This window comes from Podarcis bocagei (assembly GCF_964188305.1).
Source record: "Podarcis bocagei genome assembly, chromosome: 4".
Classification (NCBI taxonomy): domain Eukaryota; kingdom Metazoa; phylum Chordata; class Lepidosauria; order Squamata; family Lacertidae; genus Podarcis; species Podarcis bocagei.
Genome location: NC_138128.1, coordinates 94614465 through 94627771, shown reverse-complemented (window position 1 = coordinate 94627771; position 13307 = coordinate 94614465). Strand labels below are relative to the sequence as shown.

General features: G+C 41.0%; 1 protein-coding gene, 1 long non-coding RNA gene and 1 pseudogene across 7 annotated transcripts in view; 2 read left to right on the top strand and 1 right to left on the bottom strand.

Annotated features, from left to right (window-relative positions):
• The window catches only part of LOC308585845, a 196680-nt gene that overhangs the window by 121721 nt on the left and 61652 nt on the right, over positions 1-13307 (top strand). The window lies entirely within an intron of this gene.
• Positions 1-13307, top strand: part of MAEA (macrophage erythroblast attacher, E3 ubiquitin ligase) — a 24880-nt gene extending 11573 nt beyond the window's left edge. For 3 of the 4 annotated variants that reach the window (XM_081191807.1, XM_081191810.1, XM_081191809.1), the window contains exons 4-10: positions 3103-3225; positions 3778-3789; positions 8006-8082; positions 10104-10212; positions 10581-10714; positions 11248-11443; positions 11976-13307. In XM_081191807.1, the coding sequence (XP_081047933.1) occupies positions 3103-3225; positions 3778-3789; positions 8006-8082; positions 10104-10212; positions 10581-10714; positions 11248-11443; positions 11976-12071 (747 nt within the window). In that variant the 3' untranslated portion in view covers positions 12072-13307. The remainder of the gene's footprint in view (positions 1-3102; positions 3226-3777; positions 3790-8005; positions 8083-10103; positions 10213-10580; positions 10715-11247; positions 11444-11975) is intronic. The other variant, XM_081191808.1, reaches the window with a different exon arrangement.
• LOC308585820 (peptidyl-prolyl cis-trans isomerase-like 3) lies at positions 7-3096 on the bottom strand (annotated as a pseudogene). Its single transcript has 2 exons — positions 1474-3096; positions 7-1256 (listed from the first exon to the last, which is right to left on the bottom strand). The product of its transcript is annotated as a peptidyl-prolyl cis-trans isomerase-like 3 (transcript).

Genomic DNA, 13307 nt, shown 5'->3' with positions numbered 1-13307 from the left:
TTGGTATTTGCTGTGATAAAGTACAAAAGGTTGCTTTATTTGGTGCTGTCCGGAATCTAGATAGCTATCTGCTCCCCCCCGGCTACTTCCAGTTATTAGATTGTTATTACTACTGCTTATCTGGAAGACATCACTTTCCTTGAGAAATGAAAGGTTGTCGTGGAGACCTCAAAGGCAATTGTTCAGTGCTGGGGTGCCTGCTGAGTCTTTAAGGCTGGGAGACTAGATCCTGATTTTGGGGGAGGGGGTGATGTTATGGAGGCAGCTTCCTGTCAGGGTCAGGCATGGTAAAGCATGGTAAGCCACAAGGCGGAAGCAAACTCTCTATGTTCACTGCCTTGTGTTATTCCTGTATTGCTGGGGGTTGGACTAGATGACCCACAGGGTTGCTTCCAACTCTGCAATCCTGCGATCATGCCTCTTCTCTTCCCCCATTCTTCACTCCGTATTTGACCCTATGCCTGACGGGATCAGCTATCAAAAACCAAACATAACCAACAAATGGAAGACTACAGCATATCAAAGAGAGTACTAAGCTTGCGTCTTCCTTTCTGTCCTTCAGTTTCCAAATACAGGAAGGTTTTATACTGGAGAGAAATTGTACATTTTCCTGGCTTGCTGCTTAAAAATGCAGTTCATATACCATTTTAAGTACCGATGCTGTATCTGACTATGTATCAGATATAAAATAGTAGCAGCTTCTTACTTGGGCATTGGGAATTCTAAGAAACCAAAAAGAATCTGCAGTTTTGAAAGGCTCATCTTTTTTCTTTTTTTAAAAAAATTGAACCCAGCTTTCTTAAGTGTGTACAATTTCACACATCAAAAAGTGGCCTTTTGTCCTGTGAAATGTTGAACTTTGAAAAGCTTGGGAAGTCCATAATCCCAAGAGAGAATGTACAAGTTCCATCTGTCTTCAAAGACTCACCAGCAGTTTTTCAAGCCAGTCCTTCAGAAATCTGCGTTGGCATTTTTAGTTATTGAGCAGAAGAATTAGCATGAATTGTAACATCTTTAACATTATGTCATTAAGGGGGTGGAATGTATTCTCGCTCACTGGCAATTTCTCCAGCTCATCCAAGCCATTGATACCTTCCCAAGTAGTGTATTTCTTGTCCAGGTGTGACTGTTTGTCATAGGTGATGAAGAATTGGGATCCATTTGTATTTCGACCATTATTTGCCATGGAAACAATTCCATGAACACTGTGTTTTAAGTATTCACATTATTCATCTTCAAATCTTATACCCCAAAAGCTCTTTCTTCCTTTTCTTTTAAACAATTTTTTAATGGTTTTTATACAAATACAATACCCATTCAACACTTATCCAGCAGTACATCTAATGGTGTCTGTTTTATCCATAGTCTTCAGATACACGCTTACAAATTCAACATTCAAACAAATTACTTAACGTAACCTCTCCACTGAGAATATTGAGTGATTGGTACAAGGTCTTGATTTTGGTTAATAACATAGTTCCTCCTTTTCCAGAACCTGTTGGATCTTTGGTCTGCACCATAAATCCTTTGATATTCCAGTGAAAAAATACAGCCATTGTAGTAGTTACTTGTGCAGAGTGCCAGAAATTTTTCACAAGCCTTTGGTGCTTTTTCACAGAATAGCTCTCTTAATTTATCCCACATCGGTATGTAGGGTCACAGTCATCTTTGCTGACTAGGAATGCAGAGCATATCAGTCAGAAGGGGCAACACCATTTGAATCTTTCAGGATTTCACAGCTCTAAAAAGGTGGGGATGGGACTACAGGCAGCCTTGCCACTCCTTTGCTCCTCTTTGAAAGGCTCATTCTGCCATCTTGATTCCGTATGGAATCCAATTGTATCCACTTAGACAGAAACCTGCTTCTTGGTCTCAGGAATCATCATGCAAAAATTTGGTTTCAATATCGTAAGAGGAGTCCAAATGCATAGAAAACAAACAAGTTTCCAAAATATACTGTATATGTAAAAGTTCTCATACTGTGTCGACAGCCCCAAGGTCAAAGAAGGGGAAGAGTTGGAAAGTGCTTTCAAAGAAGAGATCTCTAAACCTCATTACTGTTTTTCTTTAATTTTTCTTTAAGCAGTAACTATATTACAGTACTTGTATTAATAATTTGTTGCACCTGTCGTATCTTATAGCTTAATTATTTCAAACCTTCTTCTACTGAAGACACTCTGGAGAAAAATCCAAAGTCTTTAATCTTACGATTCACATGCTTCTAGTTTACAAAATTTCTCTTCTTTGGTGAACAGTTGTGGAGTTGAGATTTTGTATGGTCCTCTAGACACAGGTCAGGACTTTGAAGGTAAAGTGCCCCAAACTTGCCAGAAGCAGGGTTATTTTTTCATGCAATAAAAAGATGCTTTTGGCATTAAGAAATGCACATTGTATTGTGTAATTTACAGTGCTTGACTTCAAGTTACACATCTTTGCCTCTGTTTGTTCTTTTGTATAGGAAAGCAGACTAACTCATCGTGTTTGATAGAGAGGCAGGGGTTCATTTTGTTTGGATATAGACTTCCGTATGTTTGTATTGAATTCCAGTATTTTAAATCAGGTTATTTTAAAAAGGAAATACTTTAAAGCTTGGAACCAGAGCACTGCACAACTAGTTCCACATGTTCAGGGAACTTTAGCTATGTTTCTTGAACAGCAGCCCCCCACCACTGTACATGGCAAACATTCTTTGACACTGAAGAAGTTTTAAAAAGCAGTTTGTGACAGATTATTGGGGCCTATTCCTCAAAGGAAAAAGCTAAGATTCCCTAGACACGCCCAAGCCCTTGAGTGTACTTAAAATAGTTCTTCAGATTTTGCCCAGTACAAATGTTTTATTTTTTTATTTCATAGACATCGACTAGGATTTGGATTAAAATCTTCCTTCATTAAGGAAAAGGAGTTTGACTGTCCTTATGTTGGTGCTCTGCAAATCCCTCCCTTGTCCCCACAAAAAGGAAAAACCTCAATGTTTGGGTCATCTTGAAAAGCTTATTAGTTATCTTAACGAAAGCTGTATATGGTGTCATTCCTCTGGCTCTGGTGAGTAACTACCTCGTCTCATTTTTTCTTTCCCTCTCCCACACTCCTATCTCTGTTTAGGATCTGGTAAATATTGAGATGTTCCTGACTGCCAAAGAAGTAGAAGAATCCTTGGAAAGACAAGAAACAATGACTTGCTTAGCTTGGTGTCATGATAACAAATCTAGGCTCAGGAAGATGAAGGTATGCAAACTGGATGATGCTTTAATTTAATGTAACCTTTATAGGTTGCAAAAAAATTATGCCTGAATGAGCAGAGGTGAATGGATAAACAATAATCACTACCACCAGGAAATGTATTGGTTAAAAATGCATTTAATGTAATCTAGCTTGATTCTTAGAAGTTGTCCCATGTGGTGAAGCCGTATCATGGGCAAAATTTGTTTCCAGTTGATTAAAGTATACTTACTAAATCACCTTTACCTAACAAAACAAGTTTTATAAATCTTGTGTGTAAAAATAACTTGGGCAAGTATATGGAGAAGAACAGGGCTTACATAGCTACAATTTTGTATTCTACTGAGAAGTTTTCTATAAGCAAAGCTCAAGTTTTATAGTAGGAAAATTGAATTGGGTGCGAACAGATGTAATTTCATATTGGGGAAAGGTGTCTTTGGTAGAAGTTCGTTTCTGGGCAGCATAACCACATGCAGTTACATTTCCTTGCTTTAAAATAATTACAGTGCTTTAAAAAGTGTTGAGTGCACTTAACATAGGTAATCCTTGTTTTTACAGCATTCCTCTAAGGTAAGTCAACATTATCTACACATTGCAGATAGGCAAGCCACTGTCTACTTCAGCTCCCTAAGGCCACCTAAGGAGTTCTTGGCAGAGACGATGATTGAAACCAGGTACCTCTTGATCCATGGCTGTGTCTTAGCCAGAAGTGGTGTGTGTGGTGCTGCAGAGCCAAGATCCCAGTACCGGCATCCCTGTTGTTTACCTGGATGGGAATGTGGCGAGGCAGTTTTACCAGTGAGGCTGCTGGTGTTCACACACAGCCTCCACTCCGTCCCAGCACCATCTAGGTAAAAAGTAGCAATGCTAAGTTAGCAGGGCGGCTCTGCCCCACCACATGCTGGTGTGGTGTAAAGCAAACATTGGTACTTGCCATGATAAGTACTTCCTCTGTAGAGGAGGAAAAAGATCCTGTGTGGGTTGTCACTGCCCACCTCTCCACTGGCAGAAAGTCAACTTTTTGAGGTGGTACACCTGGTGGACAGGGCACCCCCCCCCCAGTCAATTCAACTTCCTGCTAGCTCCACTGAAGGTCGCTCTTGCCAGGAGCTCCAAGCACTGCAAAAGAGAGAAGGTGGGAACACCATTTTGAAAGGCATTTCCCTTTGATCTTTTGTTTGCTTTGTTCCTGGATCATCTTTCTACTCCTGCTCCTCTTCTGCCTGCCTCTTTTTCGCTCACTCCTAGCACCATCCATCTCTCCTCTTCTTCCTTCAGATATCCCTTTTCTTTGGCCTTTCAGGCCTACAGCCCTTGGAGGCTTCTGGACCTTCCATGGTGGGGAGAAGGTTTCAGAAAGGGGTGAAAAGCGACGGAAGGGTTTTTTGCCCAGGTGGAGAGCTGCTTAGGAGGATGGAGCTCTCTGTGGACTCATCAGAAGAGTCGTTGGGGTCCCGGGCAGGGCAGACAATGGACATCGTAGCCTGGACCAAGGGCTCTGCCTCAACACCTTTGGCAGACAAGTAGCAGCCTTGGGCTCAGTGTTTAGGTCAGCAGGAGCCCCTCTGAGTTCCTTCTCCTTGGTCAAATGCTTCTTGGCAGTGCTGCTAATACTGCCCTGGGATCTTTGGGTGAAGGGTGGTATACTACTACTACTACTCCTACTACTACTAAAGTGCACAGGTTCCCCACCTAGGACCTCCATATGGTACTGAAGGTGCTCACTGGTCTCCTCCACCCCTTTGAGCAGCTGCAGATGGTACCTTTGAGGTTCCTGAGCTGGAAGGCTCTCTTCCTAGTGGCTATCACCTCAGCCCGGCAGGTATTGTAGATTGCAGCCCTTTCTGTCCACAAGGAGTTATGTATTATTCCGAAGGAGTCTGCCACGCTGTGATTAGACCTTCATGCCAAAGGCTAACTCCAACCTCCACAGGTCTCAAAAGGTGGTCCTCCCTTCCTTCTGCTCAAAGCCCAAGTCCGCTAAGGAGAAGGAATGATACTCTGTAGATGCGTGAAGGCCCATCAGGATCTACTTCAGGTGCACAGTGGAATTCCACCTATCAGAATTCATGTTTGTTTCCTTCCTGTCCAGATCCAAGGAACACAAGGCCTCCCCAGCGATATTAGCATGATGGATAAAGGCCTGCATCACCAGGAGCTGTGATGGGTTCCCGGAGGGGGGACGGGCTCCTTCGGGTATCACAGCCCATTTCCACCAGGGGCGCAACAGCCTCAGTGGTATTTCGGACCCAAGCCCCTCTGGGTGACATATACAGGGTAGCCATCTGGTTCTCATGTCCCACCTTCATAAGGCATTACTAGCTAAACATTTACAACTCAGCCAAGGCCTCCTTTGGGAAATGAGTGCTTCAGCAGGTGGTGGACACCATTACCCACAGTTACCCAGTCTGGTAATTGCCGAGATACAGCCCACACAGGATCCCCCCTACTAAAAGAAAAGTAAATGTTGGTACTTACCATGTTAAGTTCCTTCTCTGTAGGGAGAAAGGGGATCCAGTCTTCCCAAGTGACCACTGTGGGGGGGAGGCCATTGGACACAAAGAACTGAGGATCGACCGGGGGTTTGGGGGCCTCTTCTCTCTCTCCCTCCACCCCGGTTTTCCCTTCGCTTATTCTTTAGCCCATACCATTCTTTTCTTCTTCACCTGGGCTGCCTTACAGGGGTCATTAGAACCTCTTGGGACTGGGCCTCAGGAACAGAGTGGTATATCCCACTATGGGACAGCTGAGTTCCTTTCTCTTAACAAGTTGTGTTCCTTTTCCTTCCTGTCCTGTTAAGTTGTTTAATTTTTGGCTATACAGTTACTTGCTTAAGCACAAATTGAACTGGTGAGGGGTTTCCCCGCCCACCAGGCATGCCCTCTCGAAAGGGTGAGTTCCTGCCAGTGGAGAAGTGGGCAGTGACAACCCACACGGGATCCCCTTTCTCCCTCCAGAGAAGGAACTTGCCATGGTAAGTGCCAACATTTGCTTTGCCACACCGGCTCTTTGTTTTGCAAATTCTCGGTACAGTCTAGTTGCATGCAGAAACCTTACTGCCCCGGGTCCTGTCGACTTTGGCAGTATAGGATTTCAGTGGCATACAATCGTTACGTAATGTTTTATTGAAAAAGGTTTACTACAAGATAAGCAGAAGAGAGCAGAATATGAATATGAATGTGTAGTGTCCTTTAAATTCATGGGGCAGGGGATTCTTTATAGTGCAGTATGCAGTTAACTATAGTGCAGCCCACTCCCCAAGTATAAAATTTCAGGATATGTGATCCTGAAGCTGCAACTTGCCACAGTGGTTGAAGGAGGAGAGCTGCCATAGCAGTACAGACATGTGATAATGTCTGGTGCAGTGCAAGTTGTAGCATTTATGCATAAATACACACGTTGCTAAAATGGGACGCGGGTGGCGCTGTGGGCTAAACCACAGAACCTAGGACTTGCCGATCAGAAGGTTGGCGGTTTGAATCCCCGTGACGGGGTGAGCTCCCGTTGCTCGGTCCCTGCTCCTGCCAACCTAGTAGTTTGAAAGCACGTCAAAGTGCAAGTAGATAAATAGGTACCACTCCAGTGGGAAGGTAAACGGCGTTTCCGTGCACTGCTCTGGTTCGCCAGAAGCGGCTTAGTCATGCTGGCCACATGACCCGGAAGCTGTACGCCGGCTCCCTCGGCCAATAAAGTGAGATGAGTGCCGCAACCCCAGAGTCGTCCGCGACTGGACCTAATGGTCAGGGGTCCCTTTACCTTTTTACACACGTTGGAATGTGTTCCTTAACTCTTTCTTCTGCAACTTGGTGCTCTTCAGATGTTTTGTAATGCAACTCCTATCAGCTCCATACAGCATAGTCAGCAGATGGGGCTGGTACAGGTTGTAGTCCAGAGCATCCGGAGGGCATTAGGTTGGGGAAGGGTATTTTAACTCTGCCTTGATGTAAGCAGACTGCAGTTTTAAACTGAAAGAAACTTCAAAAACAGCACCCCTCCACACACACCTACTGATATTTTTAAAAAACTTTAGGCACATGGATAATATTGCAGTGCAATTGAGTAATGTTTGTATATAAAAAGAGAACATTAGGATCAGTTTTAAGTGAAGGTTAGTTTTAATACAAGCCCTTCGCATTACAATGAACAAATGTTAAGGGAACTTCAGTACGAAGTAATTGGATCTGTTATCACCAAGTACTGTATACATTTAACCTGCGGATGACCTCAGTCCATCTAATCCCCCCCCCCCCGCCCATGAACAAATGCCTTTTGATTTTCTTTAAACTTAATTAAGTAGTGTGGAATAATAACTTATTCCTGTTCAAAGAGGTCTCACTGAAAGTTGCAGATCCTCCTATTTCTGATTGCTGCTTCTCAGAAAGTACGGCAGTTACGGCACAAAATTCAAATTTAAAATGCAGATAGGTAACACTGGCTAGAAATCAGACCTTAGTCATAGTAACAGGATTTTTAATAGCATTCAATTCTGAGGTGCAAATAGATTTGTTTTTATGCAACTCAAAACTATATTATTATATTATATTATATTATATTATATTATATTATATTATATTATATTATATTATATTATATTATATTATATTATATTATCTAGTGGCACATCATTATTGACATAAACACCAACAAATAGAACTGCATACACCTTAATCCTAAACATATTAACACAAAATTCCTATTGATTTCAGTGTAACGTAATGTAAAGTATGTCTAAGATCACGGGTTAAATGTGACCACATCTAAGATCCTGTCTTTTCTTTAATCTTAGAGCTGTCTGGAGTTCAGCCTAAGGATTCAGGAGTTCATTGAACTTATTCGACAGAACAAGAGACTGGATGCTGTCAGGTATGGAAATAGGATGTGCAGAATTTTGTACTGGTTATAATACTCAATTTCTACATTCCAGTCATGAGTCTCATCCCACTAGGTCTCAGTGATGCCTATTAGACCATATTTGCTCCAAATTGTTTTCCTTGGTTCTTATACCCTATGTGTTAATATAGATACAAGTCATTCCCTCCAGCTGCTTCCTCCTTGTAGTTTCCTGCCCTTTAGCAGGTTTCTGGAGTGCGTCATTGAAGCTATTATCCCCAATACCAAGTGTTCCCGTCGACCAACTATTGTCCTCTTTCCCCATAGGATTTAGTTTAAAGCACTCCTGATCAGGTTTGTGAGACTCTTAGCAAACATATTCTTGCCAACCACTTTGAAGTGCAACACATCTCTTTCCAGAAATCCTTCCTTAAGGAAGCAGAGATGATGGTCCAAGAAGCTAAACTTTTCCAAACCTAAACTGGAAATATTAGACAGCTAGAAAGGCCTTTGCTGCATGATACGTTAAGACTTGCCATCATATTTTTCTGCTAGGGGCAGTGTTGGTGTTAGTAGTGTTGTAGATGGTAGGATAGTGTAAAGGGGATGAGGTAGAAATAAGTTCCATCATAGAACATGATGTCAAATAAGGTGTCAGATACTACACTTGAACACCATTGGGCTAGTGATTAACTATCCCAAGTTACTCAAACTGATGAGGATCAATATTTTTCCCTTCTCAATTGTATCTCAAGTTGCAGATTGATTTAAATACAATAAAAGTAAACTGTGGGAACCATTGAGAATTGATCCAGTCTCTGTCATCACTGTTCCCTCTTTGCCATTTGTTGGTGTTGTGCGATATAACCCTTGGAACTTTGATATGAATGTGTAGAGTTCAGTTTGCATGATGAGTCATTGAATAGGCACAATACAGTAGACAATTAGGAGGAGCCATTAGAATATGTGACTTTTCTAGCTGCAAGCCAGCAGGTAGAATGAATTCGCTCAGATAACCTTAGCTAAACACCTATCAGGCCTTGTATTGAGGGAGTCCTGCTTTTTGGAGTTAGATAAATGACTCACTGTGTATTAGTGTAACTCGGTATTCTTAGATTTTTTGTTTTTCCCCCCTTTAGACCATTTTAGAGCTGTTGTACAGCACCATTACTGCTTTGTCAAACTGACATGTTGTGTCTCTAAACTAATGCCTTAAAATACAGGCAACTCTCAACTTACATGTTCCAGGGATAGTGTGTAAAAACCAAATCACATTTTGTTCAATTGCAGTTGGGATTGCCAAAGTCTGTCTTCCCAGACACCCACCCTCTTTCTGCCCTCTTTTAATTTTTTTAAAAAATGACAATAAAGTTGAATGTGTGCAAGTTAAATGTGCCTATGTTGTGAGCTCCCTGTATCTGTATTCAGCAATTTTTTGTTTTTCTTACTCAACACAGTCTTATCCCAGGCCAAGGGGTGCAGCAAGGAAGAAGATGGGTGACATACTAGCCTTGTTGGTCAGAATCAAAAGCAGAGGTTGTGAGATGATTGCATTGGACCAGCTGATGTTCCGAATGCCAGAACTCTTCTTCTGGCACTTGGTTGTTGCCACAACAGCAATTCTTGCTGTTCTGCAACAGCGGACTTGACAACATGTTGGTTCTCATCAGCCCTAACACTGCTACATGAAAATCAAAAGTGTTTCCACACCATTCTTGCTATGGTGGTGACATTGTAGATGAGGGGTGCACACACCCCTCAGTCTCTTGACAATGTTTAGCACTATATTTGAATCAGACACTCCCCAGGACTTGCAACAAAAATTGTGTTTTGATGGATGATCACGGCTCATTGGATTCTCTTCTGGAATAAAGTTTGTGGCTCAGAAATGTAGTACTTTCATAGATAAGTGAGAAAACTTCCTGGGGTTGTAAGATTTGCTTCGGAAAATGTTTCTCTTTGCAGGTAAGGGTTGGTACTTCTTTAAAAGAACATAAAGCAAATCTTGAGATGCTGAGGATGCAAGCAGAGTAATTTTGCGTTCTGAATTTCAGACATGCAAGGAAGCATTTCAGCCAGGCTGAAGGAAATCAACTGGACGAGGTACGACAGGTGATGGGAATGTTGGCCTTCCCTTCAGATACTCATATCTCTCCTTACAAGGTATGTGTCAATTTAATGAAGCTAAAAAGATGGGCAGATGATTTTTTCCCTTTTTTTGCAGTGTACTGATGCGCTAATGCTTACTGACTCTAAATTGATGCCCATTATTAAATATTGAGGATTTAAAACATGCATTTAACCTGCTTGTTGCTATTGGCAAAATGTTCTGTTAATCTGCTTCTCGATATTGACATCTGGGAACGGTTGTGATTCCCCGCTGGCCTATTTGAAAGTATTAAAACTGAGATGCACAAAAAAAATCCAGGTTCAACTGGTTGCAGTACATAATTACATTCCCAGTACTTTGAAACTATTGAAATATCACAGTCTGCCTTTTGCATTTTTGTGTCTCTGTGTTCCCCCCACAGGATCTTCTGGACCCTGCCCGGTGGAGGATGCTAATCCAGCAGTTTAGATATGATAACTACAGGCTGCATCAGCTGGGGAACAACTCTGTCTTTACTATAACACTCCAGGCCGGGCTTTCAGCTATAAAAACACCGTATCCTTCAGTGCATCACAGTGGGATGCTGAAACTTGGTCCTTAAAAATTCAGTTTTTTCTTGAGCTGCGTTTGGCCAATTTATGTCCAAATTTTAGACATGTTTATGCCTTTAATACTTTAAAAAACAACAACAGGGCAGCCATCTTTCATAGTTTGTGTTCTCCAAAATGCAGATTGCATGACACACAGGCTCTTAATCTTGATATAAATTGGGATTTTATTTAATTTTTTTGTAATATCGGAATTCAGAAAAGACTCGTGCATTTTTTACGCGCTTGGTAAAAAAAATTGAGCAAGCCTGAGCCATCAGGTGTCTTGGCCGCTGTTTTAGTGAGCTGAAAATTTAACAGGTTTAGGAGGCTCAGAAGTATACAAAAATAAAACTGGTTGTCCTTGAAATCAACATCTGCACCTGCAGATCCACTTTCTTCATATAAGCCTAAAAGCCGTCTTCAGTAACAAATGAGTTCTCTGTTCGGTGTTTATTATTCAAATATTTATCTATTATCCTTTAACTCACTTTTAAATAGACAATGTTATAAAGAGGATGGCAGTTCCAAAAACCCTGACTGCCCTGTTTGTAGCAAATCCCTAAATAAGCTGGCTCAGCCTCTGCCAATGGCACATTGTGCCAACTCCCGACTAGTCTGCAAGATTTCAGGAGATGTGATGAATGAAAATAATCCTCCCATGATGCTTCCAAATGGATATGTGTATGGATACAATGTAAGTGTTTTTCCATAGATGTTTCAAACTATTGTGATATACTGTATGTGGCTTCCTAAAACAGATAATGGCGTTAAATTTGTTTGGAAATAACAACAACAACAACAACAACAATGGAACCTTAAAAAAATATTCCCAGGCTTTTAAATATTTATATTTTATTGCTTTTTAGATTCTTACGCTAATGTTAACTTGTTACAAATTTTTACATGAGTTTGATGCATTTCCTAGTTTTATTCTGTGTTAGCATGTCTCTTACTTGGTTTAAACCTTTAAACCACTCAAATAAACTTTATTAGGCAATATATAAATATTGTATATAATAATAAAAAATCAGTCAAAATAGGATTACAAAAAGGCTGAACAGACATTGGCTAGTGTGTGTGTATATAGCAGTGTGGAGTCTTGGATTGTGTATAGCTGTTGCCAGCTCTTAAAACTTTGCAGTTAAAATAACAGAAACTGAAGAATGGATAAACACTTTATTTCGCTCTGGGACTATCATAATTAATCTCTCTTCTTTTTGTTTCAGTCTTTGCTTTCTGTTCGTCAAGATGATAAAGTAGTTTGCCCAAGAACCAAAGAAGTCTTCAACTTCTCACAAGCTGAGAAGGTCTACATTATGTAATTCCCTCGTACATACAATGAAGTGCCGCTGGAATTTGACATAATATATTTTGGCATGACTTGTAGAGAGAGATCTTGAGTGTGGCTAAGAGAGCTGGGGTGGGAATCAGATTGGTTGGTGGCATTTTTTATTGCGACCAAAGATCAATGAACAACAATATACACTCTTAGAAACTGAGGAAGTGTGACTAAAAGGTTGTACTTGGAGGGAACAAATATTGAATGTTTGGATTTTGTTACAGTAATTGGACTTTTCTCAAATAATCATCCAGCAAAAACTCAGCTAAAAAAATGGACAGTTTCACATGAGAAAAAAGTTACAGTGAACCTCAAAGGGCCATTTCACACTTCCAGACCTGTTTTCAACATCACCAATATGTGCCCATGTATGGAAGAACTTGAAGGGGCCAAATATGCAAAACTGTGATACATGCACCAGGGAACTGGGGCCAGTCATGGCCTCTGAATGTGTGTCGACCTTGCGGCCTCAAGTGTGTGCACGCACACACGTGCATCTCCCCTTCAAATGTGGTTGTCAGCATGAGACACATAAACTGGAAATAGATTTGCAATGTCAAAAGTGTGATGTAGGTCTGTGTGCTTCCTTTTTCTGTGTTAGCAATTGGCTAAGACCCTTTTGTTTGAAATCCTCTTCCATTCTGCCTTTGAAATGATCCCATGGGCCATAGTAGATGCTTGACGACAACACTAACACAAGGCTGATTTAACTGGATCAGTTAGGAGTTCTTTGAAAAGTACTGCAAGGGTTTATTCTCTTCCAAAAACCCTCCAGACATTGACCATCTTGGGAAGACTGCATAAATACGAAGTAACTGAAAACATTACAGGCACAATGCACTGCTTGTATGTCTGTCCTTCTTCCAGTTGACCATAGTGTTAAAATTCTTCATTTATTAGTTACTATGTGCATAGGATTCAATATCAAACCATTAGTGCTACTGCCTTATTTCTTACTTTGAGAATGTACTCACATAAAGATCAGCTGGTAACCTTAAGTGTTGGGCAAATTTTGAAGATGCCTTGCAGGATTAATTATGTAATTTTAGGGTATTCATTACGCAAGAGATTAGTTCAGTTTTAACAGCTGCAAATCACATCCTTATCACTCTCCAAATAAAACCATTGTAGTTGGAAAAAACCATATGGTAGAAGTTTGTATTTAGCATTTATTTTTGCATGTTGATGTTGATTAGCTAATAAAGACTGTAAACACAAA